This window comes from Anser anser, assembly GCF_964211835.1.
Source record: "Anser anser genome assembly, chromosome: 2".
Lineage (NCBI taxonomy): Eukaryota > Metazoa > Chordata > Aves > Anseriformes > Anatidae > Anser > Anser anser.
This window is the reverse complement of record NC_139721.1, coordinates 101,710,516-101,737,406: the sequence shown is the minus strand read 5'-3', so window position 1 is coordinate 101,737,406 and position 26,891 is coordinate 101,710,516. Positions and strand designations below refer to the sequence as shown.

Genomic DNA, 26,891 nt, shown 5'->3' with positions numbered 1-26,891 from the left:
TTGCAAAGCACTGATACCTTTCATGGACAGGTTATTTAATATTTAGATGAACTCTAAGAACAAGGTAACCACACTAATCTTTTTTTCAATTTGGGAGGTAGCAGATACGCCACAACATACGACCTTTTAAAAGCAGTCTTATAGGGGAATTGACTTTTTAAAATTTGATGCAGCATCAAAAAAAAAAAAACAGACTATTTTTTTCAACATTGTCCCAAGCACAGCCAAGTCAACCAAGTTCAGAATAAAATAAATTAATAAATTGCTGTACATTCTTCAAAGCTCAACCTCAATCCCTGTGAAAATTATGAAGTGAAAAATTTGGCCCATGTATATACTCTACAGTATGGTACTACACCATTTTAAGGAAAAAGCACATTTATCTGTGAAAGAAATTCCTGTCCTTGTGGTAGCCTTACAAATGGTCTCTTACAGTTCTAAAAGTACAGTAAACATATAAACATATTTATAACAACCATTTATAGTAAACTTATTCCCTTATGATAGAGATTGATTTGCATGTCTTTTTCCCCAAAGACAACATTTGTATTTGCACTCCTGACAAACACTTCTTGAGAACAAAGACACACAAAAGATTGGCTCCTTCCCCACCCACCCACCATACTATAGCCAATTATTTCTCTTGTTATTTCCATCAGTAGAAATTTAATTTTAACATTCATCACAAGATAGAAGAGCTGTAAATATTATTACACCATTCAAGACAGTATAGTTGAGTTTGTGTTAGGCCCTTTAAACTAACATAAGCCACAGTGTGAGGAGAAGGGGAGGGATCAGTGAATATGAAGATATACAAACTTTATAGATGCTGGAAAGCAAAAATATTGTTTAGATTTTTATGTTTCAGTTTTGTGATTGTAGTCAGAAACCTGTTTTTTTTTTTTTCCCCTCCAAAACTATAGATTCTGGTCATCTGTACTCCATACAGAAAACTGGTTGCTTGTGGACAAGAAAGTTACTTGAATGTATATCTGATAGAATGTGATTATGAATATATTACAGTTTCTTTCCTTCCTTTACCAGCCATTTTTGAAAGACAGACTGCATACGGGACATAGAACACCTACAGTTTAATTCATCACGGCCAAGTCTGTGTTCCCAAGCACATAACTCATTTAGGGATCTATATTTACTTCTAATTATACCGTACTATTGGCCTTAAACTCAAACCCCCATATAATTTTCAAATACCATTTTAAAGTAGCTGAAATCTGGTTTGAGTGGCAGGAAAAGTGATCATTATTCAGCAGCTGTAAAACACATGTAGTAATGTATAGAAAATACTCGGTAAGAACCAACCTGTGGATCCGAGAATACCTGCTGCATATTGTTGATTGGACCATATGGAACTCCACTTCCTTCAAAGAGCTGCAACCACTTGATTGTTGTTTTTTCAGAAAACCTAAGAGCATAAGAAGCATGTGGTTTCAACTCAGTGCTTCAGATTCTAAAAAAAAGTATAGCATCTCTCCTCCCTCTCTCAGTGCTTCCATACCCTTCCCCATTGATTTCTTCCCAGGCAGTCAATAACATAACGAAAACGTACTATATGTGTTCCTCAGAAACATAAAAACCAAAGCCATAGGGGAAAGGACATAGCTGAGCTGACTTCTATCTGATCATCTGATGAAATCCAGCAATGATGTAAAGCTAAATCTATTGGCAGTTTCAAAAAAGGATCAATGGTTTTCCTCCAGTCCTTAATTACACTAATGTGCTTCACATTTGTTTTCTTTTATGTACATATTTAAAAACAGAAAAGAAAAAAAAGATATAATGTGGGTATGAGTCTAACGTGCAATGCTGCTCACTAAAAGATGATTTTAAAGTACCACAGTGTTTTTCTTCCATTACATCCAAAACATATGTCAGGATTAACAGACACATATTTTGGTCAGATAACAACATTAACTACATATTTATTTGTTGTTTGATTGTATAATCTATCCTAAGGACATCCAGTTCAGCAGATATAAACTGTGCCTATGCTGGTGAATGCAGAGCTTCTTTTCCTTTACAGAAGGCTGTGCTGAATTTTTGCTAGCAACTGAACCACTTCCTTCCTAAGAGGCTCCATAATTCATGGCCCACTAACTCCCCTTGCTTCCACAAATAAATTAAAAGGTGTTTTTCATCTACTACTTTTTCTGACCCCCCTCCCCCAACCTCCACAGCTTTCTAATTTCTAACAAAAGATGATGTATTTAGAAGAGGACTCTAAAATAATCATGGTGTTGAAGACAACACTAAGAAATGAACATAATTCTCATATTTGTATTATCCATGATCATTCCCTAGAACGACTGGTAACACAAGTCCTGACATATTTTGTGCTTTGTACTTTTTTTAAGTTTATAAAATTCTCATTAAAAAAAATATTTTGGAATTTAAACGATATTTTGAAAATGAAGTCTTTTCAGCTAGACTGTCAGATATCTACATTTGCATAATCAGTATGCAATTTCATGGTGTCATGGTAAGTTTGAATAATATTCTGGATATACATCCTTCCTTATTATGAGTGACTGAATGTACAGTGAAGTGCCTGTTTTGCTAGAGTTCTATATGGTGCATAAGCTTCTGAAATTTTAGCTTCTGCTTAGGTTTTTCCTTACTATGTAACAGACAAACAATTAAAAAAAAAAAAAGAGCACCTGGGGCGCAACAACCCCAAGCAGAGCTACAGGCTGGGAGATGAGTGGCTGGAAAGCTGCCTGGCAGAGAAGGACCTGGGAGTACTGGTTGATAGTCAGCTGAATATGAGCCAGCAGTGTGCTCAGGTGGCCAAGAAGGCCAACAGCATCCTGGCTTGCATAAGAAGCAGTGTGGCCTGCAGGTCTAGGGAAGTGATTGTCCCCCTGTACTCAGCTCTGTACTTCGAGTACTGTGTTCAGTTTTGGGCCCCTCGCTACAAGAAGGACATGGAGGTGCTCGAGAGAGTCCAGAGAAGGGCAACGAAGCTGGTGAGGGGTCTGGAGAACAAGTCTTACGAGGAGCGGCTGAGGGAGCTGGGGTTGTTTAGCCTGGAGAAGAGGAGGCTCAGGGGAGACCTTATCGCTCTCTAGAGGTACCTTAAAGGAGGCTGTAGAGAGGTGGGGGTTGGTCTATTCTCCCACGTGCCTGGTGACAGGATGTGGAGGAATGGGCTAAAGTTGCACCAGGGGAGGTTTAGGTTGGATGTTAGGAAGAACTTCTTTACTGAAAGGGTTGTTAGGCATTGGAATGGGCTGCCCAGGGAGGTGGTTGAGTCACCATCCCTGGAGGTCTTTAAAAGACGTTTAGATGTAGCCCTTAGTGATATGGTTTAGTGGAGGTCTTGTTAGTGTTAGGACAGAGGTTGGACTAGATGATCTTGGAGGTCTCTTCCAACCTAGACGATTCTGTGATTCTGTGATTCTTTATTTGTAGTAAAAAGGGGCTGTTGAGAGCATATTGTTAAGCAAACTGTTTAAAAAGAAAACAGAACATCACCACTGTCAGTAAAGGCCCATTATTCAGATTTTGAGAGCAACAGTATGCAACTATTTTGTTTGTTCAGTTGTGGTTTACATATTGAAATATCTGTTATACAGTTCTAAGAGAAGAAATACTGCTTCAAAACCTGATAAAAGATAAGACATGGATAAAAATGCCCAAGTTCATACCTTTCTGATAACAGCTACACAAACTTAAATTTTTATTTATTTTACTAACCTCCATGTATCCCTCATCTAACTATAATTTTAATAACATTTATACAAATAAATACCATAAGCTTTCCTCCTAGCACAGTGCTGATGTTTAGGTTACTAGATGTCAATTGATATCATGCTCACTGCTCCAAAATATCAAGTATAGCAAATTGATGACAACTTAAACTTCCAAGAGAAGTACAAGATTTAAATTCTCTCCTGAAAATGAAAATCTCTATCAGCAGGAATTTATGAGGCCTAGACAATCTTTCTCCCTTTAATGCTTGTTTTAAAACATTCTATGCTTTGATATTGCCTTTTATATTTCCCTACTTGGTACACAATTTCCTTTTCTAAACTAGAAGATTTACAATGTCATCTGCTGCCTTTCAGTGGGAAAATATATTTTCTTACATACATGTATAAAAGCCCTGACAGAAACACGCACAAGGCTAACAAACAGTCCATCTTCCTAACTTAAGCTAGGGCCATAACATCCAAGATTGTACAGCAGCTGAGTTCTGAGGCATGACAGTTGCATGTGAATCTTTATCTGTCCACAGAGCCTCAATGATATTGAGTGGCTGCAGGAGAGCTCAACCATGGGATTCACACTGCAGAACTAAAGCTTCTTGTATTTCCAGATGAATCCCTTTTTCATCTATAACAGATGGAGCGTTTTAGATATCACATAAATGCCATTTAAATTATCTATGATTTGTCTGTGTAATCATTTTTAATCTGTAGTTTAGCTGTCTACAATTACTACTAGTATTTTAGAAGTTCAAAAGAATTTATTTTTTACTCTATTAGTCTGTAGTATGATACTTGAATGCATGCTCATTCCAAAAAGTCCTGAAAAAAGGGTATGTACTCTGACGGAGAATACACCAATTTCATTGTATTTCATTTTAATTGATAGCATTCCTTTAAATATAAAATAATAATGTGTGAACACTGAGATTTATGAATACAGTATCTTCTTTTTGTAGTGGGTTTACGTGGCAAGGTTTTGGTAGCAGGGGGCCATAAGGGTGGCTTCTGTGAGAAGGATCTAGAAGCTGCCCCATGTTAGGTAAGGGCCCCACTGCTGACCAGAGCTGAGCCAATAAGTGATATTGTTTGCGCCTCTGTGAGAGCATATTTAAGACAGGGGAAAAAAAACACAGCGCCACACAGCAGCTGGGAGAGTGAGAGGAGTGAGGGAGAGCCTTGCAGGCGCCAAGGTCAGTGAAGAAGGAGGGGGAGAGGTGCTCCAGGCGCCAGAGCAGAAGTCCCCTGCGGCCTGTGGTGAGGACCATAATGAAGCAGGTTGTCCCCCTGCAGCCCATGGGGTACCACGGTGGAGCAGGGTTCCACCCCGCAGCCTGTGGAGGAGACCACGGTGGAGCAGGCCGACCTGCACTGACGGAGACTGCGGCCTGTGGAAGACCCCTGCTGGAGCAGATTCCGGGTCGGACCTGTAGCCCGTGGAGAGGAGACCACGCAGGAGCAGGTGACCGGGCAGGAGCTGCTGCCCGTGGGGGATCCAGGTTGGAACAGTTCGCTCCTGAGGGTTGGACCCCGTGGTACAGACCCAAATCTGGAGCAGTTCTTGAAGAGCTGCTGCCTGTGGGCAGCCCACGCCGGATCAGTTCAGCAAAGACTGCATCCCGTGGGAGGGACCCCACAGCACAGGGGACGAGAGTGACCGAGAAGGAGCGGCGGCGAAGAAGCGCTATAGACTGACCATAACCCCCATTGCCGAGTTCTCCTGCGCCGCTCGGGGAGAGGAGGTGGAAGAGGGTGGATGGGGGGGAAGGTGCTTTTGGTTTCTTTCCTTTGTTTCTCGTTTCTCTAGCTTGTTAGTAATAGGCAATAAATCTTACTATCTCCCTATGCTGAGTCTGTTTTGACCGTCACAATAATAATTACTGCGCAATCTCCTCATCCTTATCTCAACCCTTGAGCCCTTTTCATTGTATTTTCTCCCCGTTCCTCTTTGAGGAGGGGGAGTGAGAGAGCGGTTGTGGTGGAGCTCAGCCGCCCACCTGAGTAAAACCACCACAATTTTAAATTGTATTTTCTAAAACTGCATTTCCTTAGCTCTAACAATGGGAGAATGGAACATGAAAAAAAAAAAAAAAAGTGTAACTGCTTGACACACAACTTGGATAAAATAATGTACTTATTTCTTGTTAATTATTTGTGTAAACTTTGTTTCTTTTAAAGAACAAGGAATCTTTTTTGCTTGATCAATCAAGGCAGGCAGAGAAACGCATGACATTTCTGAACGCAAGGACAAGAAATAAGGTAGGTAATGGGAAGGCTGTACCTGCACAACACATGGTAAACTTGAGGGTCGAGAAGAAAGAAGTACACGGAGTACAGAACAAAGCAAATCACAGAGAACACTATGAAAATAATTACATTGTTAGTCTTTGCCATGCTCCACAAAACAGATATGCAAAGGTGGTTATCTTCCCATCTCACAGATGGAAGACTTATCTGCAAATTATCAGTTCTTGTCAAACATGTACTGGCAATCACCTATGAGCTGTCACAATAGATCTTGCATACAATATCAAAAAAATGTCCTTCTGTTTCTGAGGCCTTTTCTGGTTATGGATTATGGTGCAAGCATTAATTCACTGTGTGCATTCTTCACATATGCCCCATTTTCCATGTTTTCTAGGAAACATACAGTCAGTGCTGTGCATCCTCTCACACTTTTCTAATGGACAAAGCCATCTAATTCCACACAAAGTATGTTTAGAAGAACTACTGAAGCAAAATGCTGCTCTTTTCTATATGAAGCATATGGCTATTAATTTGTAGCAGTAATTTGAACCAAATGGAGACACAGCAGCAATCGAACTAGGATTCTGTGACAGTTTTTATTTTGGACTGTTTTGTTTTTTGGTGGATTTTTTTTGTTAGTTTGTGTTGTTGTTGTTGGTTTTTAAACATGTAGTCAATCACATAAACCCTCTCTGCACTCAAAGTTCACAAGCATTCTTGTGTTCTGTAACATGACTGGAGTTTGCATTATGTTTTTGTGTTATCCTTTGTTCTATCAACAGTCTACTAACTTTCAAATATCTACACCATTTTCTCTCTTCACTATTAATCATCCCTCTAGAGGTCATTAGCTCAGTAAAATAGTTTGTGTAGTTTCTAACAGTAGCATCTGGGGAAGACACTGTACAAAACATAAATCATAGGAAAAAATATTTTGAAAATTCAAAAAACAGATCATTACCCCCCAGTGTACCATAAATATACCATTACAGCTTTCAAAATGAATATTATAGCATTTAGTCAATAATTGGTAAGCATCTCTGTGTTAGGGTCTAATTAGTCTCTTCTCAGTTACAGATTAATCACTCAGCAAACCACTACATACAGTTAAAATATTTGGGGATCAACATGATTGTACTGACATGTTTTGCTGATGAATATGTCAGCTACTTTAGAAGATGTCACTTACAGCACATGGTAAGTGATGGCCACAAAGTGCTGTCAAGATACATGTAGGTACCACAAATCCACCTTGGAAATTGTATTAAATTTCTGCATACCTGAAACAATGTTACCCATTTAGAATAGAAACATTAATAAAACCTTACTTTTATGTGCAGGATTTGTGCTGTAGAATGTATGGTCTATGCATATATAAATGAATGCACATTTGTGTTCCATTTTGATGTTTTGCAACCTGTTTTAAAGCCGTATATGATTTTTAAAGAATGGCATACCAGAGAGAGGAAAATATGTCTGTATTATAAAATATGTTTCTCCCAATTCCTGAGTAGCAAAATCCAGCATGTTCCAGAACTATTTGTTTTTGGATTCAGACGTTAAACTACACATGTTAGAATAGATAAAAGATAAATAGATTAACTCCTTTCCCCAAGCCTTCCTCTCCTTTTCTCAACAGAAGAAAGGACTGCAACTTTGGTAGTTAGAACAAAGGAAGTGGAAATCACCTGAAAAACATGCATCAGTAAAAACACATTGAGAATAATGGGAAATTAAATAGATTTTGTTGTCGTTCTTTTAACTATTCAGGGGAAGTAAAGATATGGATCACATAAAAAGATTCATTGAAAAATCAATGAAAAGATATCTCTTGATTTCAGCATCCTTGTAGCTAGTAATGCATGGCATAAGAAAAAAAAAAGTCAGCAAATTATTTTACAGAAAGGATCTCAAGTTTCACAGTTATGTAATAAAATACTTAGAGGCTTACTAAATAGTGAGAAAAATAAGAATGAGAAAATACACATTAGCTTACCTACTCCAAAAACAAGATGTTTAAGACATTTTGGATCTCTCTTGTTTCAACACATAAAAGTCAATGTGAAACTAATAATGATTTAAAACAAAGCATTTTAAAACAAACCATGGCAGCTGGTGCTCATGTAGCTCAACCACCTCTGTACCGATGGTGAGGTATATGATTAGGGAAATGAAACGTCATCAGCTATGCTACACTGAACTCAATCATCTTTCAGACCGAAGACACCTGTCTTGCTGAAGGAGTAGGCAATCAGACGCCCATTCCTGTAACATTATCAACAGCAACTGCAGTCTCCAGTCTCTTGCACTCTTGGTTTAGTAAAAGAAAGGGTGGGGGTGGGGAACGGGGTTTACAGAGACTGGTTTATAGACACTCAACAAACGTTAAGTTTAACAATGCTCCTCATCAGGCAAATTAAACATTTTGCAATAGCTTTCCCTCCTCTTCTGTTATTAGGTGGAAACAATTTAGCAAGGTCTCATTAACTGGGGATCAGGTTCCTCTGTGTTTCCTTCCTGCTCATTCCTTTTCCCCTCACACTCACATGCACAACATGCAGCTGTGGTGCACAGTCAAGAATAAGGTTTTTAAAATATAAGTGCTAGGAATAGAAGTTCCACTCTGAATTGTTTCCAGCCTCAATATTTCTAAATCTACAATAATTTAGCTCTCTAGACAGTGTGGTTTCATTTAGCTGTAGCTGCAGGAGTACTAATCATGATGAATTTGTGTTCTTCATTATGTTAGCTGCTTCACTTTAAAGTCTGAGGGAATGCCTGCTATTCCCCTTCCCCCTTGCACTCATACAACCCCACAGACCCCGCTCTACTTACGGGTTAATTTCCCTAAGTACTCTGGGCTACACGTTTAGGTGCACTGTTTTAAAATGTATCTACATTACTGAGGTGCAGGGTAGGATTAATGTTCAAATTCTGGAGTAATTGGAAGAAGGTCAACAGATTAAGCTCCCTTCCTCAAAACAGCTTCTCTTAAAACTGGCATTATAACAGCTTTTGCACAGATGCACTTCAAATTATAGCACATGCTACATACGTATGTCTTAGCATATGTATATATCTCTATATACACAAAATAATCCATGTTGTGCCTAGCACTATTCTTTTCCAGAGGAAATAAAGGTAAAAGTGGAAGGGAGCAACAATTAAAATTTGGTTCTCTTGGATGGATGTACATCTAACTCACAAACCAGAGGTTTCCATTGGAAACATTAAAAAACAAAATGCTCTGTAGTCTGTCAGCTCTCACATGAGCAAGGAGTCTCAGGGGCCTCTGTAGTAGCCATTGAACCCGACCTCCACCCAGGTAGGGTCATTTCAAATTTGACTCTTGGAGCACATCCAAGGGCAATTCACTTTTCAGAATTCTGCTTTCCTGTCACTTGGGGAAAATGTCACCTAAATAAACAAGAAGATACAGAAGGCACTGAAACACCTTTTTTTTTTTTTCTTTTTTGTAAAGCAGATGCAGTAGATGTGCAAACATGGGCAGTGGAAGAAATAAGCAGTAGGAAGTGGAGAAGGAAGATGGGGATAGGAAAATAAAAGGCACAGCAGGAAGAGGAACAGAGATGGGAAAGGAATAACAGCACCAGTAGCAAAGCAAATACAAAATACCCCATAGGCCTATATTCTTCTTGCCTGTAAATATCTTATTACCCAGTGTTCCTTGCAGCATTGAACTTACTTCCCCACATAAGATGGGAACTGAAAACACTCCCCCTCTCAATATGTCTGGGATTGGTTTCTGTAATTCTTTCTCCTTATCTCAGTGTGAGAGCTGGATATTTCAGAATATGCTTATCATGCTAGCGTGGTCAGCCTTCCAATTCCTTTTATTGAGATCTGACTTTCTTCATGGATATGTGAATTTATTCCCCCTACCTGCTCTCGCTTTCTTTCTTTTATGTGTGCTCTGTGGAGGGAGTTGAGATGATGGAAGCAGGCAGCAAGGAGAGGCTGCGGTGAAGAGCTGAGGACAGATGTGCCTCCCTCTTCAGATCTCTTGGGAGAGAAAGGATGAGAAAATTCCTTCTGAAATGAACAGAGCAATTCACACCTCTCAGAGCTGTTGTTTCAAGCTACATTTATGTCTCAAATAATATTCATCTCCATCTTGTATTCTTACTCAACTCAGGACATCCGACTGTGATGAATAGGTCATTTCACACTTTTCTGAAAAGTCTTCTGTTTAAAGGTCAATTTCTTCTAAGTGCTATATAATCCCCATGCTTATCTAACTGCCTTGAAATCTGGCACAGTTACTGCAGGTGGTGAGTAGAATTATTGATCTAAATCAGAGGTCATTTGAGCCAAGAATTCCCAAGATACAGCCTTCTTTTAAAAAATAGCATTCCTTAACATTGACCGATTGTACCAATGTTTCCTTTGTGCACACTTCCAGAATCAAACTGTGGCTAAAGAATTTCTATTGCTTAACATTTACCTTAGCAAATGAAAGGCATCAACTGTCTCGTTGATATTCAGTGTTCAGATGTATTTAAAATTTTTGAGCTCTACACATGCAGCAAATTAAATGCTCAGGACTTCTGGGACTTTCTGACCCTTTGAGTAGGTCTAAACATCTCCCTCTATTCCTAAATAAAACCTGGGAAATCTTTTTTCCTTTAGATGAGGAGGACAAGAATTCTCCTTGCTACACTTACTAAGTGTTCAGGAGCTAGACATGAATTGCAGTTAGTCCATTTTGAAAATTAAGAAATAAAGGAAACAAAAAGGTAACTCACACCTCTGGAAGCAGTTTAAAAGAGAGAGGAGGAAGGAGACAGGTTATATAGGTCAGTGGAAGCCAAGTCTAAGCTCTGGTGGGATCTTGGCTCAACAAGAACATCAGCTTGTAAAGAAAGTAAGCATATGCCCACTGTGCAATGGCAGTAATATATGCAAGCAACAGCAAAGAGTACCACATTTCTGCCATACAGATGACCAGATTCCTATATATACACAAAAATTTTACCTCCTTTTTACTGCTCAGCCTGGCACAGCAAACAAGATTGCTCATTTTTCCATTGCAACGTCACTGGAAAAAGCTGCTTTGCCTCAGGTCAGAGGCAACCTGCCTGTCACAGCACCAAAATTATATGTGAATGAATAGCATACCTAAATCCTTAAAAGACTTTCATGTTCCTTTTCACTTTCCAGAACACAAAGGAAGTGCTTGTTTCAACAAAAGTGGTTGTAATAGAACTCACTGCTATGACAATCACAACTCTTTTAAGCTGTTCCAGTTATTGTCACCATAAATTCATCATGAGGTTGATAGTAGTGTAGATATAGTAAGTCAATGTGAGGTGAATGCAGGTGTTTCTTCCCAACTAATGCACCTTACATTTATATATTCCATGTTTTGGAAGCTGCAATGCTATCAAGCAATTGGTGATTTAATTAAGGTATTTTTCAGTGAAATTATGCCATTACTATTTTGTCATTTCCTTTCATTTCTCAAGGGCTGACGTTTTTCAGCACTGACAAACTAGTCATGTAATTCTCTAAGTAACATCCAAAATGAACTACATGTAATTTTACAAACAACTGAGTTAGTGAATAAAAGGAAAGTTACCATGGAATGTGTATGGAAACATATTCAACCTCCATTTGAGTGCCAAAGGTGTTTGCTAAAGTCAGTGTTTCAAAACTGAATGCCAGATGAATTCACAGTAATATGACATAACATAATACTATTGGAAGTGTCTACTCCAAATATGTGTATACAGCCACATCTGTACTTGCATATAAATTACACAGAAACACAGCCTAAATGGTGCTAATAAAACAGAACATAAACTGGCAAAAAAAGATATAAAGCAGTAATTTACAGAGCAATGATGTAATCTGATGAACTAATAGCTACAGATATAAAAACAAATCTGGCAATTTAGTCACAGAACAACTGTTCCGTGAACTTTAACTTCTTATTCAGATATTGTCTATAAAAAATAATAAATGAAATGAAATGAAATGAAATGAAATGAAATGAAATGAAATGAAATGAAATAAAATAAAATAAAATAAAATAAAATAAAATAAAATAAAATAAAATAAAATAAAAACCTGCATTCAGAATCAACCACATCATTAGGTAATTATCTGTGGATGGCAAAACAGCACTTTGATAAGGTTCCAGAGTACATCAGATAAATACCATATTAAGTGAAATGAACTCCAAATGAGTCTACACGAATCAACTTTGAAACTAAGAGTAAGTGTCAAGAAAGTAAGAGCTAAAAAGTAGATCAAAAGATACCTATTCCCTTTCAAGGGCTTAAAAAACGTAGGAAGAGTGGATTCATCTGTTATCACACTGCATTTCTAATAGGAAGGCAAGTAAAAGACAATCACAGAATCACAGAATCGTCTAGGTTGGAAGAGACCTCCAAGATCACCTAGTCCAACCTCTGACCTAACCCTAACAAGTCCTCCACTAAACCATATCACTAAGCTCAACATCTAAACGTCTCTTAAAGACCTCCAGGGATGGTGACTCAACCACTTCCCTGGGCAGCCTATTCCAATGCCTAAAAGTTGTAAAAGTTCATTATGGACAGTTGTATCAAAATTATTTAAAAATGCAAAGTCACCCGGTACTTCAGGTTTTCAACAGGGGCAAGATACCTGAAAATGGACAGGTAACAGAGAGATAAAAGTGCAACTAAACAAGAAGAGGAAAAATTACTCTCTTTGCAGTCTTAAATGCAAGATTATTCTGGTTCTCATTATCCAAAAAATGTGTAGGGTTGGCTTGAGGGGAAAAGGTGTGCTATTGAAACTTTTCTCAAATGAAATGAAAAGGCAAGGCATCTGGCTTAACGCTTCTTTAAAAAAAATAGTGTCTGAATGAAAATTGTTACACATTTGTTAATAAAGACTCATACAGGCCAAGTGTCAAAATGATAGTGTGACTTTTCTTGAATTATTGACAATGACAGACATACTGCTTCTAATGCTCTTAACCCAAAATGCGAAGTGTTGCTGAAACTACCTTCCAATAGCTTTACAGATTAGTTTTTTTCTTATATTGTAGAAATATACCTTCCTCTTTATCAGAGAGAACTCCACAGAACTAAGGCCTTCTCAAACATAACGCAAAAGACAATTAAACTATTTTAATCTCTCAGTTAAAAGATTCTTGAGCTTTATCTTATATTTTTTTAATTAAGTACTTAATAGGATGATTCTCCTGTAGAACAGTAAGTACACATCCTTTTTATTTCAAAAGAATTCACCCAGGGAGGATTTGGGGCACAGAGTACTGCAATACAGAACCAACAGTGAGGGTAGAGTCAAGTGGAACTCCCTTGGGTACACAAATTCATAGTGAAAACTTTAAAATCCCTTTCACAGCAAAAATAATGCCCAAGAATTTCATTACCAGTGGTGATATTTGTCCAGAAAAGCAAAAAGCACTAGTTGTTTCACTAAAATTCAAGATAACGAATTAAGTTAAAATGTTTAAAAATAAGTTTAAATGATTTCTGAAAACCTAGAACTATAGTTTGGCTTCTTGGTAGCCCACATTATAGTATGTGTGCAAAAGACACAGTTAATATCAGTAAGTAAGCTCAATTCTTTCTTTAAAAAAAATCTCTCAAAAGATTAGGGTAAAATTTTTACATAATGAGTGTTCCTTATACATAATTGTTTGCATTAACAGATTAAATATCATTTCTTTGCTTTTAATGAACTTACCGAGTTGACAATATGTCAATAAGTTCTTTTCTGTTCTGGACTCTGAGTGTATTAGTTTTGTATCTGGAATCCTTACTAACTTCAGGCAGATTCAGGATCTAAGTAAAAATAAAGCTGAGTAAGACGTGCTTGGCATGAGACATTTATAAGGTAAAGGAAATTCATTAAGGATTTAAGATAGCTTTCCAAAAGTCACTACTTCTCCTTAATCTTATATAGATTAGGAAGTTATGAAAAGACAATGCCTCCTATTCAGTTACACAAGTACAGAAAAAAGAGAAATTAAACAAGAAAGTTATGAAAAGATAACGCCTCCTATTCAGTTACACAAGTACAGAAAAAAGAGAAATTAAGATCCAAATCTTAGTCAATAGCTTTGATTATTAACTAGGAGAAACTCTTGTTATTATACTGTAGAACACTAAAACGTTTTTTAAGTTATTACTTTGAGTTTGGAGAGATCTGTGGGATTCTCCTTCACTGAATTATAAATCACGGAAAAAGAAATGTGACTGTACTTCATATGCTAGACTGAGAAAAGATATGTCTAAGAATGTTTCTTTTGATTTCAGTAATCTTTTCAAAAAGGATGAAATAAAAAATAAAAAGTATTTTCTATTGAAATGTCATTGTTTTTCTTTATGATTTCTTCAAAAAGATCTTATAAAGAAAATTGGTGTTTTAACCTCCAAGAAAGTAGAAGCATATCTTCTACATGTAACTTCTACCTGGCATATTAAAAGTATGACCCTCCTGCAAAGACAATGTAAATTATATTATAAAGAGAATTAAATGTGGAGAACAAGTATTAGAATTTTGTAGAGGCATATATGAGACAGCATAGTTGTGTGGACAATCAATATTTACTATATAACTTAACTGTTCATGCTATAATGTACTTACATAGAACATAAATAAACAGAATGGGTTGTTCTTTTCAAATTTAATAAAAAATATCCCAGTAACATCTGCTACTGAGGAAGGCAGAAAAGAAGTTTACAAAAAAAGAGACTGTCATGTATTTAGTGGTCCTCGATAGATTCTTGTTTTATTAACATGTCCAGTCATTCCTTGAATTCATATGTCTATGTACTACCACATGTAAGTGATACATAGATTGGTGTCAATCACTTTGGAACTTGCTTCAAACTTAAAATTCTACTAATACCTCTGAAACTGGTTCAGACCAAAGACACTATACTTTAATGACTTTGCTGGAGTAAATAAGGATATAGCTTCACTCTCAAGTGAATAGCTGTTGAAGAGTTAAAACCATGAGCAAAACAGATATTCTTTCAACAGATACTTAGAGATATTCAAATCAGATAGTCACCCTTGACCTGTTTGTCACCCAGAGTGACAAAACTGAGCGTGGAAATCAAAGTACCAATGAAGTTATTTTAGAACAATGATCATATTACATAAATTTTCTGCAGATTTTTATCTGTGAGGTAAAACAGCATTCTAACATCTTCCATTAACACTGAATTCACTGCATATTTTCTTTTCTATCTATGTTCACACAATCTAGTTTATGAAAATTGTAACATATCATAATCTGGCTTTAGAAATTTTTCTTCTTTTCCTGCCTGAAAGTTTAACAATAATATTGGCACTCCATTAAAATTATTTCCTCCTTTTGATACTGTTATTTTTGGCATTAAAAATCACTGCTTTAGGAAAAAAAAAAAAAAACACATGCAAGGTTGTTCAAAGTAAATGATAGTGAATACTTATTTATGAGAGCATAAACAACTGAGAAATTCATAAGAAAACTATGGTTCCATTTGATAAATTATATGAAAAATGATCATATTGAGTTGCTTAGTATACTGTTTTAACGTTAATTACTTCATCTTTAACTTAATATACATGTGTTAGAAAACTCTTTGTCTATATATGTTCTTCTCAATTTTTTGTGTTTAACAAATACACATTTGAGAAGTTATTCATCAATGTGCCATTCATCTTTCTGTATCATGCTGCCAATGTTATTTTCTTTATTTCATTCTGACCAGCTGGAATTAAACTGCTCTTTACCCTTTCTCCTTCAAGCTTACCTGATATACAGTTGGTCTCTACAGTACAGATCTACGAAACAGAGTTTACAGTCTCTGAGTTCTTTCCCCCACTTCTAGCAAAATTGTTTGCACACAAAAGCAGTCTTCTGAAGACTCTTGCTCAGTATTCCTATTTAGACTGAAGCAGCCACACATCAGGATGTGCTTTAGTAACTCTTGATAACTATGAAATGCACTTCAACCAGCAGTGTTACGAAGTTTCTCAGCAATTATCAAAGTCCCCAAACAAGCTACAGTTCGTTTTCACTTATTCTGAAATTTTTCCATTTTTTTCTTTCTTGCTTGCTAATTGCTTCTCTAAAAAGATACAGTTGAAGCAGAATGTTTGCAATTGTTTACAGCCTAAGCCAGCTGTTACATCTCTTGAGTGCGTGTCTGCAGGGCAATGGCTTCCATACATTCTGTATTTTTAGCACCAGCTCATCTCAGAAAGGTTCTCTAATAGCAATCCCAATGTTTGAATTAGCGTCCTCTGTATTTACTAAAGGTTCACTAGGGTGTTGAGGGCCTTCCTGTAATAAAGTCCTTTTCCTTTATTGGCTCTCCCCCTTCAGTGTCTTTTAAGCTCCAAATTGCCTTTGCCTTAACACAGAACATACCTCAAACAGTTTCCACAGCATTCCACTGAATTCCACATTCCTCAATCTCTGGACACTTTAACAGTCTAAATCAATATCTACAATATTTTGATAAGGGCAAAAAAGAATGTTCTTGCTGTTTCTCATACAAGCCAGGATGCTGTTGGCCTTCTCGGCCACCTGTGCACACTGCTGGCTAATATTCAACCAGCTATCCACCAATACCCCCAGGTCCCTTTCCAGCCACTCTTCCCCCAGACTGCAGCATTGCATGGTGTTGTTGTGCCCTAAGTGACACTTAGGCGCTTAGTCTTGTTGAACCTCATGCAGTTGGCCTCAGCCCATCGGTCCAGCCTATCCAGATTCCTCTGGAGAATCCTCCTACCCTCAAGCAGATCAATACTCACACCTAAATTGGTGTTATTTGCAAACTTACTAAGGGTGCAGATCCCCTCATCCAGATCATTGATAAAGATGTTGAAAAGAACTGGCCCCAGTACTGAGGCCTGGCAGACAACACTTGTGACTGGCCTCCAACGACTCTTTGCACCCGGACACCCAGCCAGTTTTTAACCCAACAAAGCATACACCGGTCCAAGCCATGAGCAGCCAGTTTCTCCAGGAAACTGCTATGAGAAACAGCGTCAAAAGCTTTACTGAAGTCTAGGTGGACCATATCCACAGCCTTTCCCTCATTCACTGAGCACATCATCTTGTCATAGAAGGAGAGCAGGTTCGTCAAGCAGGACCTGCCTTTCATAAGGGCATTCTGACTGGGCCTGATCACCTGGTTGTCCTGTAGATGCCATATGATGGCAACCAAGATAATCTGTTCCATAAGCTTCCAAGGTGCTGAAGTCAGACTGACAGGCCTGTAGTTCCCCGGGTCCTCCTTCCAACCTTTTTTATAGATGGGTGTCATATTTGCCAGCCTCCTGTCAACTGGGACCTTCCTGGATAGCCAGGACTGCTGAAAAATGACGGAAAGCAGCTTGGTAAGCACTTCCACCAAGTTCTTCAGTACCCTCAGGTGGATCCCATCTGTCCCCATAGACTTGTGTACGCCTAAGTGGTGTAACAGGTTGCTAAACACTTCCTTGTGGATTATGAGGGCTTCACTCTGCTCCTCATCCCTATCTACCAGTTCAGGGGACTGGGTACTGAGAACAACTGCTCTTGCTGCTAAAGCCTGAGGCAAAGAAGGCATTAAGTACCTCAGCCTTTTCCTCATCCTTTGTCACTATGTTTCCCCCCACATCCAATGAAGGATGAAGATTTTCCTTAGTCTTCCTTTTCCTGTTTATGTATTTATAAAAACATCTTTTTATTGTCTTTAATAGCAGTAGCCAAACTGAGCTCCAGTTGGGCCTTGTCCCTCCTAGTTTTCTCCCTGCACAGCTGCACAACATCTTTATAGTCCTCCAGAGTGGCCCAGCCCTTCTTCCAAAGGTCATAAACCCTCTTTTTCTTCGTGAGCTCTAGCCACAGCTCTCTGGTCAGGCAGGCTAGTCTTCTTTCATGCCAGCTCGTCTTTCAGCACATGGGGATGGCCTGCTGCTGTGCCTTTAAGATTTTTGCCTCGAAGAGCGCCCATCTTTCCTGCACTCCTTTGCCCTTCAGGACTGCCTCCCAAGGCACTCCGCCAACCAGTCTCCTAAACAGGCCAGTCTGCCCTCCAGAAGTCCGGGATGGCAGTTCTGCTAACCCCTCTCCTTACTTTTCTAAGAATCAAAAGCTCTATTAATTCATCACTATGCCCAAGATGGCCTCCAACGTTCACATCACCCACAAGTCCTTCTCTGTTTGCAAGCAAAAGGTCCAGTGGGGTGCTGTCCCTAGTTGGGTCACTCACCAGCTGTGTCAGGAAGTTATCTTCCCGACACTCTGTGAACCTCCTAGGCTGTTTCCTCTCTGCTATCTTGTATTTCCAGCATAAATGTGGTAAATTGAAGTCCCCCACCAGAACAAGGGCTAGCAATTGTGAGACTTCTCCCAGCTGCTTTTAGAACATTTTGTCTGCCTCTTCATCCTGGTTGGACAGTCCATAATGGACTCCCACCATGACATCTGCCTCATTGGCCTTCCCTGATTGTTACACATAACCACTCAACACTGTCATCGCCGCTGTTCAGCTGAAACTGTCAAAATGCTCTCTAACACACAGGGCCACCCCCACCCCCACCCCACCTCCCACCTCTCAAATAAGATAACTGGCTTATAGAAAAATCTGGCCCTTACCCAAAACTTGAACTAAATTTTCTGGTCTTTTACTCTCTTTGACAAGCAAGCAATCACAATTTTTTTAAGCTTTGTGCCTCCTACTTTCAATTCTAGAAATACCAAAACATTATTACAAGGATGAAACAAAGAACCAGCAGCCTGTAGACTAAGGCCAATATTCATCTCATTTAACTTCAGGCTCTTCAGATTCTGTAGTAACACAAATCATTGACATGTTGCCCCATCTTCTGGGGTACCACTTGCTCATTACTGATCACAAAGGGATTACGTAGCAGCAAGTCCCACCATAAGTCTCACAGCAGCACCCTAAAGAGAGGTGAAAGCATGGTCTGAATTTTCAGTGCCTTCTAGCTCACACTATAGTGCCAGAATCTACTGAGCCAGACTTTCAGTTGTGCCTTACTCGAGGATGGCAGAATGACCAGCACTTGATGCATAATTCTTCAGGTGACAAAACACAAAGAAGACATTCACAGCAATGTCCTGGGACCTTCTGGGAAGATTACCTTTATGGGACAATGAGTCCTTGAAAAAACACAGGTGTGGCAGGTAGATACTTATTCAGTCATTAGTCCATTAGTCTTCATTCATGTTAATATAATGACCACACTATAGTGGTTCAACTTTTGTATGATGAAAACCCACTGAGAAAAATCTGAAGAAGTTAACTTGCTTCTTGCTGTGAGAGCCAATCTGAGCAAATGGAAGCAGACTCCTCCAGAGAGCTAAGTGGGCATATGTAGCCCAAAACACACTAGGAGAGAAGAGAGTTTCAGACAATCATAACTGCACTATCTTCTTACTACATATTCCAGTTATTAGTCATGAACAACCACGGAGATGTGAAATGGCTGATATGAACAAATGGAAGAAAATAATGCTCAATTTCCTGAGGCTGACAGCTGTTCAGAGTATGACTAGTACAGGCTAAATATCCCAAGTCCAAGAGGAGAAAAAAAAAAAAAAAAAAAAACAACAATGGCAGGTAAAAGGTAGAACTAATTTTAAAAAAGCTGTCCAATACTATCTGAAAAACTTCTCATGCGCCATCCTACATGCCTACATGTTAATGGGATCTTCTGTTTGGAATGTTGATACTCTTTATTTAAGAACATTTTTTTTCACCTTCATTCAATACTTCTTTTTTTTTAAAAATATATGCACTGTCCAGGGAAAAGCAATTCCAGGTATTGAAACCACAGAAAAAGAGTATGTGAAAAATCCAAAACTATTTTAACACTTTTCAAGCTACCCTCTGTAAAAACAGAATTGCCAGAGAATCATGTTTCTTCAATCCAAAATAAGGAAGATTGCATATTTTTGTTGAAGCTTTCTTCTCCGATGTCACATCTGCACCACTGCCATGTCAACCCACAGTCCTGTAATACTTCTTTTCCAAGAAATCCACAAGTTTCTCTGTGAGCACAGACCAGTACATAATAGTTTGAAAAGGGACTGCATGCTCGGCTACTGATTAAGGTGATAAAAGAACTATCCATCTCCTAACTTGGGTATGTTAATAACTGTGCCTATACTATGTGTTTTATGGAGAAATAGTGTCACATTTCTTCCTGAAAAAGACACTGGTGTGATTTTCATGACATTCATCATTTTATATATAGGAGGTTGTTAGCTGGTTCATGTTTTGGCAAATTAGCTGTGCAGGTGCTTTGAAGGGGATTCAGCACACACAAATTTTGGAGTTAGGGTGTTCTTAATACACAGGAAAATCACAGAATTACATCAGTGCCCTAAACTACCAGCTAGAAGCACAGGGCTAGAATTTATAGTTGCTACTTACTTTCGTTAAAAAAAAAAAAGGGGGGGGGGGGGGGACGAAGGGGGAACACACTAAGAAGCAATCTCTATTTCCCTACACAGCACAGAAACTGTCACACGTTTTTGTATTGTCAGCCTAATACACCATTACCTTGCACACAGTGACAAACTGCTGATCATTTCCAGCTCCCACCACAATGTAGCCATCCTTGGTCTTAAAAGCCTAAAAGAACAAAGAGAGGTGATAAGCTGTGACGGAAGTATAAAATATTAGTACAACTATTAGGTGAAAACTTTGTAAATATTTTTCAAATGCTTTACTTAAATAAACATTTCCATTCAAACTCTCTCTCTAGTTCTACAAAAGTGGCTCACAGTCATCCACAAGGAGGAAAATTCAATTTAAAAGGGGAAGTAGCCCTTTCGATTTTTATTTTTTTTTTGGAGTTGAGAAATTATCTTAGTTCATAGTTTTTTGCTGAAAATACAGCTTGAGGCAACCAGAAACTTTGCAAATGTGACCCACACTCATAGGGACTGAGGATGATTTCCCAGAATGACACTTACTTGTTATGAGTTATTTATTCAGCTTCCCTCTCAGCCTGACTGAGAGCAGACAGCTGCACTGAGTCTCACAGATACTCATTGAATATGCCAGCCGCAAGGCTACAGGGTAATCTGAGCAATGCTAGGGCAAAAAAAGAAAAAATTGCCAAATAGCAATGACAAGTTAGGCACTTGCATGGGAATGAAAGGGATGGACTGCATCTTTCCAGCTCTTCAGCTGGAAGTTAAGCTATCTCCTTAGTCAGTGGTCTCAAGACCAAGGTCCTAGAGAAAATGGAACTTTTTTCCCAGCTTTGAGGAGTATTTTTTTGTTTTGACTTCATTACAGTACCCTTACTGGCACATTTCATGTTGAAATCGTCTCCACTTAGATTTTCACAGGAATGAAGAAAATCTGTAATTGGCATCATCCTAGATTTTTACCATTGCATCAGGGCATCTTCCAAAAATGGATAATGCAAATAGATTCCCCTTTCTTCCACACCTCTCCTTTATTACTACCACAGTTGTCATTAGCACTTGGGAAATACTCTTTCGCTTTTAATTTGAATTCAGTGCACAGGTTCATGCACAAATGGGGACGAGGCCTTGTGCTAGTTTCTCACAGAGAACATAACGTATCCTGCATTATCAGAAATCAATTTTCTCATCAGTTATAATGGCCTGATCTAAAGCTGTGAATTCTTAGTATAATTTTTTTGTAAAATAACACACAAACAAAAGCTCTGGTATGGGAACATTTAATAATAAAGTCTTCTCACACCAGTGTGGCTTATTCTCCATCACGAATATGCTATTCTAGCTTGAAAACTTTTATAACATTAACCACATGGCACAGTCAAAGCTTTAAAATTGTATGTGGAAAATTATGTCCATTGAAGTGCAAGGAACTGTATATCACATTTGCAGTATCGTTTGTTTGCTCCCTCTATGCTTCATTTCTGACAAATTGTATTAGTCTGATAAAATTTATGAATTTATTTTTCAGACATTTAATTAAGCACTTGAGTCTAAGACTCTTAGCAAACAAAGATGAAATTCAGCAAACATTTAGTCTCAAGCATGCAAAAAGTAAAAAGTCTCATTTGGCCCCAATACAATAAAAGTCTAGAAGCATGCGTAATATATAGGTACTGCATACTCACACTGATGAAAGCAATGAGCACAGAAACAGTTGGGAAAAAGAATACAGAAAAGTATGTAAATGTATAAACATTTTTTAGATAGATCTGTTCATGCAGATTTTTGTCTAAAACGGTCAAGGAAGTTGTGAAAATTGTTATAAATATACATGTTATAAAGTCTAGCAATATTTAAGAAACTTTTTTTTTCAGAATAAATGGCTTTTAGTAGGAATAGTTATGAACTAAAGCTGTCAGTATAATCTTATTACCTTTACTTACAGGCAAGATCTGTTTCCTGAACCCCCCTGCCCAAATCCTGATGTCTTCGCTGATGCTCTGAACTTTAAAAGCAGCCACACACATTTCACACAAATTATGGGGCAAATACTACACATATCTGTGTGTGTATCTAACACAATATAGTTTTTATTGGTACGACCACCTACTACTTCCAGTAAACACAAATTACAAATTCTTTTACACAGCCTTTTAAACTTGTAGTCTGAATGTCTGTTACAGACTGCAAACACCACAGTGCATGTCATGTGCACTTATATACAGATTCCCTTCCTCCACACTTCAAAATCTATCTAAACTGGCAATATGGTCAAATCTTAAACAGTTCGCTATTTATCAGCAACTTCTTTTGAGACTCGCATCTCTGTAAGAAGAGCGCGGTCACACAATAGCCACATACTACTCTGAGACATACATCTGCACCCGTGGGCTGCCCACGCAGCAGCAGAAGTCACTCAAAATTTAAGGGCCTGGTTATTAGCATTTGGGCTTCAGTGGCTTTGTGGAATGTGTGGGAAAAATGATTATTCTTAATTACATTGTACATCTAAAAAGCTAAAACAACAATCATTTCATCCTTACACAACAAAAATGGTATCATCATAAATGCAGCAGTGTCTTTTTCCATGGAGATTAACTCAAATGTCTTCAGCTGCTATTTTAAGCTTCCCATTACAAAACAGCTGATTATTTGCCAATCATTGCTGCTGATAAAGCAAAAACTTCCAACTGTTATTAGCACAATACTGATGCCAAAATTTAAGGGTGATAACAATGGTTTTATTCATCACCCATAAATGTACGCACACTACAGGTTACCACAGGTTACTGACTGGTCACAGACAGCTTCACAATCTTATTATACAAAGGAGAGTTAGGGCAAAGTGCAGACAGACTTTAATGAGATTTTGTTTTGATAAACTGCTGTCCATCACATCGAATCACTTCACATTAGTGCAATAAAAGGCACTACACACACAAGGCAAAAGTCTTTTTTCCCTTCCCCTTTTTCTGAAGAATGAAGTCTTCTGGTAAGTTCCATGAGAGCATGACTACTACCCACTACTGGTCTTCCAGGCTGGTAATGACGAGGTAACAACAAGAAGTCCGAGAGTGATCAAAAGAGACTTCAGGGCTTTGGGGTGACTACTTAAAGGATCAGGGACACAGGTTGTGTTTGCCTCTGTCCTTCCGATAGGGGGGATCGATGCTGACAAACAGACTTATCACATTAACACGTGGCTTCAGGACTGGTGCAACCGGCAGAATTTCGGGTTTTTCGATCACGGGAAGGTCTACGCGACACCAGGCCTGCTGGCACCAGATGGGATGCACCTCTCTCAGAGATGGGTGAGGATTTTTGCTCAGGAGTTGGCAGGGCTGATAGATAGGGCTTTAAACTAGAGTTGAAGGGGGAAAGGGATAAAACAAGGCACGCTGGTGATGAGCTAAGGGATGGTGTGCTAGAATCAGAGGGACTGTGTGCTAGGGAGGCCCTTTGGTCAGCTACACAAGGTGCTGCGTGTAGGGAGGCGCATTTGAAGTCCTTGTACACAAACACACGCAGTATGAGGAATAAAATGGATGAGCTAGAAGTTTTGGCCCAGTCCTGCAACTACGACATCATCGGCATAAGCAAAACCTGGTGGGATGAGTCCTGTGGCTGGTGTGTTGCAATAGATGGTTACAGGCTCTGCAAGAGGGACAGGCAGGGTGGGCGAGGTGGCAGGGTGACGATGTACGTGAAGCATGGGCTGGACTGTGTGGAACTTCAAGATGGCTATGGCAAAGTTGAGAGCCTCTGGGTAAGGATTAAGGGACGAACAAATAAAGGGGATGTCGTTGTGGGAGTCTATTACAGACCACCTGGCCAGGATGACAACGCCGATGAATTATTCTTTGCAGAACTAAGAGATGCCTCGAGATCAACTCCCCTTGTCCTAATGGGGGATTTCAATTTGCCAGACATCAACTGGGATCACCACACGGCTGACACGAGCAAGTCCAGGAGGTTCATAAAGCACCTAGATGATAACTTCTTGGTGCAGGTGCTAAGAGAGCCAACTAGGAAAGGTGCCCTCCTAGATCTGTTGCTGGAGAACAGAGAGGGTCTTGTGGGAGATGTGGCAATTGGTGGCCGTCTCAATCACAGTGACCATGAAGAGATGAGTTTAGAATTTATGGTGACAGAAGGAAAACTGTCACCAAAACTTCAGCCCTGGATATGGGGAAAGCAGACTTCAGGCTGCTCAGGGAACTAGTCAGCAAGGTCCCCTGGGAAACTGCTTTTGAAGGCATTGGCGTCCATCAGTGCTGGTCAATCTTTAAGCACTGCCTCCTAAAAGCACAAGATCAGGTGATTCCAAAATATCAGAAGTCAGGCAAGGGGGGCAGAAGGCCAGCCTGGCTGACCAGGGATCTTCTACTGGAGCTTAGGCGAAAAAAGGAAGTGTACGGCTGCTGGAAGGAGGGTCAGGCGACGAGGAAGGAATACAGGGATGCTGTTCGCATATGTAGGGAGAAAATTCGTGTGGCCAAAGCCCAACTAGAGTTGAAGCTGGCCATGTCTGTGGGAGACAATAAAAAAAGTTTTTTTAGATATGTGAACAGAAAAAGGAGAACCAAAGAAAACATAGGTCTGCTACTAGATGGGGAGGGTCTCCTCACAGACAATGACATAGGCGAAGCAGAGACGTTTAACACCTTCTTCGCCTCTGTCTTCAACACTGATGATGGGCTTCAGGACCCAAGGTACCCTCAGCTGGAGGACCATGACGGTGGGAATGACAAACTCCCAACCAACCCTGAACGTGTGCGGGATTTGCTGCTCCACCTGGATCCATACAAGTCCATGGGTCCGGATGGGATTCATCCCAGGGTGCTTAAAGAGCTGGCTGATGTCATCACGGGACCTCTCTCAATTATTTTTCAATGATCTTGGGAATCTGGAGAGGTCCCATTGGACTGGAAGCTGGCAAATGTTGTGCCAATTTTCAAGAAGGGTAAGAAAGAAGACCCTAGCAATTACAGGCCTGTCAGTCTCATGTCAGTGCCTGGTAAAATTATGGAGAGGATGATCCTTGAAGTTATTGAAGCGCACCTGGGGGACAACGCAGTCATTGGTCCCAGCCAACATGGGTTCATGAGGGGTAGGTCCTGCCTAACAAATTTGATTTCTTTTTATGATAAGATCACCCATCTAGTCGATCAAGGGAAACCAGCTGATGTGATCTTTTTGGACTTCAGCAAGGCTTTTGACACGGTTTGCCATAGGGTCCTACTGGACAAGATGTCCAGCATACAACTTAACAAAAACATCATGCGATGGGGCAGGGCTCAAAGGGTTGTGGTAAATGGGGCCACATCTGGCTGGCGGATGGTCACTAGTGGGGTCCCTCAAGGCTCCATTTTAGGGCCAGTCCTCTTCAATGTTTTTATAAATGATTTGGATGTAGGACTAGAAGGAGTTTTGAGCAAATTTGCCAACGACACCAAACTTGGAGGAGTTGTGGACTCGGATGAGGGTGGAAAGGCCTTGCAGAGAGATCTGGACAGATTGGAGAGCTGGGCAATCACCAACCACATGAGGTTTAACAAAAGCAAGTGCCGGGTCCTGCACCTGGGACGGGGCAACCCTGGCTATACGTACAGACTGGGCCACGAGATGCTGGAGAGCAGCCCTGCAGAGAGGGATCTGGGGGTTGTGGTTGACAGCAAGGTGAATATGAGCCAGCAGTGTGCCCTGGCAGCCAGGAGGGCCAACCGTATCCTGGGATGCATCAAGCACGGCATTGCTAGTCGGTCGAAGGAAGTGATTGTCCCGCTCTACTCTGCGCTGGTGCGGCCTCACCTCGAGTACTGTGTGCAGTTCTGGGCACCACAGTACAAAAAGGACATTAAACTGCTGGAGAGTGTCCAGAGGAAGGCAACGAAGACGGTGAAGGGCCTAGAGGGAAAAACATATGAGGAGCGGCTGAGGTCACTCGGCCTGTTCAGCCTGGAGAAGAGGAAGCTGAGGGGGGACTTCATTGCAGTCTACAACTTCCTCGCGAGGGGGAGTGGAGAGGCAGCTGACCTATTCTCTGTTATCACCAGTGACAGGACCCGTGGGAATGGTGTCAAGCTGAGGCAGGGGAGGTTCAGGCTGGATATCAGGAAGAGGTTCTTCACCGAGAGGGTGGTCGCACACTGGAACAGGCTCCCCAGTGAAGTAGTCACTGCACCAAGCCTGTCTGAATTTAAGAAGGGATTGGACAGTGCACTTAGTCACATGTTCTAAACTTTTGGGCAGACCTGTGAGGTGCCAGGAGTTGGACTTGATGATCCTTATGGGTCCCTTCCAACTTGGGATATTCTATGATTCTATGATTCTATGATCATGATTTAAAATGTGATGCCCAGGTGGTATCCTGAGCACTAGGACGTACACTCAGGTGAAGGCAGGAACCAAAAACTAAATCAAAGAATTAGTTCACATCTTACTTGTGGAAAAGGCAGAGGAACACTGTGTAACTCTCAAAGGAGTAG

The 26,891-nt window shown here is 39.7% G+C and overlaps 1 protein-coding gene across 18 annotated transcripts in view; it reads right to left on the bottom strand.

Moving 5' to 3' along the window:
• The window catches only part of SUGCT (succinyl-CoA:glutarate-CoA transferase), a 338,050-nt gene that overhangs the window by 189,069 nt on the left and 122,090 nt on the right, over positions 1-26,891 (bottom strand). For 16 of the 18 annotated variants that reach the window (XR_014578981.1, XR_014578982.1, XR_014578983.1 and 13 more), the window contains 3 exons: positions 20,528-20,599; positions 13,698-13,795; positions 1,321-1,423 (listed from right to left, as the gene is read on the bottom strand). Coding sequence is in view for 15 of the 18 variants with exons in the window: in XM_083822414.1 (XP_083678540.1) it covers positions 1,321-1,423; positions 13,698-13,795; positions 20,528-20,599 (273 nt within the window). In the remaining 3 variants the exon portion in view is untranslated. The remainder of the gene's footprint in view (positions 1-1,320; positions 1,424-13,697; positions 13,796-20,527; positions 20,600-26,891) is intronic. The other 2 variants (XM_083822415.1, XM_083822408.1) reach the window with 2 other exon arrangements.